Here is a 1,736-nt window from a genome sequence, read left to right as displayed (position 1 = left end):
CAGCCTGAGGGGCTCGTCTTGCAGAACTATGTGAGACAGTGTTCTGCTCACCATAAGGCTTTCACTGGCTAATCTCGTTTGTAAATAGATCACCGGTCTTCCTTTCTAGTCTGTCATAGGGTGGAAGCCCTGCTGGCACCTGCCCACCCTGGATGACCCTGCTGGTGTGTGAAATACTGGCGGCCTGGCTTGTACCATCACAGCAACACACAGGCCACCACAGGACGACAGATTGAGGGACGAGTGGTGGATCTCCACGGAAATGGTCTGGGCTTTTTCCAAGAGCTCATGAGATGGTAGATCTCTTTGTATTCATTCCTGTAGATCTTTAAATATTTTAAAGTGTGTTTGAACTTCTGAGGTGTTGACTATGCTTGTGGTTCTGCCAGTTGCCCTGGTGTCTGTGTTTCACTCTTATGTTTCCCTGTTGGTTGGGACCTCAACCAGTGGGGGTGGGCAGCGAACTGGAAGCCTGTGGCTCATTGCTGACGGCAGGCGTGGCCTCTGCAGGATGGAGTCAGGAAAGAGGGGGACGCTGACCCTTACGCTGAGGATGAAACAAAAAGTGAGGTGCAAGACAGAAAAAGCAGGTTAGGGGTTTTTCTGTATTACCAAGTACTTAGTATTTATTGCGACATAGCAGGTGGTGCTGTGCTGAGTGGCAATCAAAACAAGTCCCCTTTGCTCACAGAGCTTAGATTCCTAAGAAAACACTCAGGTGTCATTTCTCCAAAGTTAAAGGATTAAAACTGTGAGTGAAGCAAACCTTGTGGGAATATTTTTTAACACTTTTTTTTTCCCCCTTCAGAAAATGGCTCCAGAGGTTAAAGGAACCCGGAAAAGCCCGTAGATGCGGCCTTGCAGCCTCTTCAGATGTTCGGCGGCAACACCCCAGAGCGAAATTGAGCCCCTGGATTAGGTGACCAGTCATAATGAAGAAAATTAGTCTTAAAACCTTCCGGAAATCTTTTAACCTGAATAAAAGTAAAGAGGAAACGGATTTCATGGTCGTGCAACAGCCCTCCCTGGCCGGTGACTTTGGGAAGGATGATTCCTTGTTCGGTAGCTGCTACGGTAAAGATATGGCCAGCTGCGACATCACCAGCGAAGACGAGAAGAGTGGGAAAAACCGGTCCAAGAGCGAGAGCCTCATGGGCACGCTGAAGAGGCGGCTTTCCGCCAAGCAGAAGCAGAGGGGCAAGGGCCCCGCGCCGGCCGGCGGCTCGGGCGACGAGGACACCTTCTCCTCCGCCTCCGCCCCGCTCGTCTTCAAAGACGTGCGCGCCCAGAGGCCCATGCGCTCCACGTCGCTGCGCAGCCACCACTACAGCCCGACGCCGTGGCCGCTGCGGCCCACCACGTCGGAGGAGACGTGCATCAAGATGGAGGTGCGGGTCAAGGCGCTGGTGCACTCCTCCAGCCCCAGCCCCGCGCTGAACGGGCTGCGCAAGGACCTGCGCGAGCTGCCGCCCGACGCCGTGTGCGCGGAGCAGGGCGGCCCGCTCAAGAGCGCGGCGGCGCCGGGCGCCGAGCTGCACCTGCACCTGGACGAGCGCGTGCCCGTCGTCCTCGGACTCGTGCCTCAGGACTACATCCAGTACACTGTGCCTTTAGCCGAGGGGATGTACCCCCTGGAGGGCTCGCGGAGCTGCTGCCCCGACGGCTCCTCGCCCATGGAGGTGTCCGCCGTGCCGCCCCCTGGCGGCGGCAGCGCCTTCCCCGACGCCGAGCCCCGG

At 56.8% G+C, this 1,736-nt stretch overlaps 1 protein-coding gene across 1 annotated transcript in view; it reads left to right on the top strand.

Moving 5' to 3' along the window:
- The first annotated feature begins 932 nt into the window (after window positions 1-932).
- Window positions 933-1,736, top strand: part of SOCS6 (suppressor of cytokine signaling 6) — a 1,587-nt gene continuing 783 nt past the window's right edge. Inside the window, exon 1 of the mRNA XM_007955604.1 lies at window positions 933-1,729. Coding sequence (XP_007953795.1) covers window positions 933-1,729 — 797 coding nt within the window. The remainder of the gene's footprint in view (window positions 1,730-1,736) is intronic.

The sequence above is a fragment of the Orycteropus afer genome, unplaced genomic scaffold, assembly GCF_000298275.1.
Source record: "Orycteropus afer afer isolate SDZICR_OR568_19922 unplaced genomic scaffold, OryAfe1.0 scaffold00516, whole genome shotgun sequence".
In the NCBI taxonomy this organism is placed as follows: Eukaryota; Metazoa; Chordata; class Mammalia; order Tubulidentata; family Orycteropodidae; genus Orycteropus; species Orycteropus afer.
The sequence above is the reverse complement of the archived record's forward strand: the minus strand, read 5'-3'. Positions and strand labels throughout refer to the sequence as shown.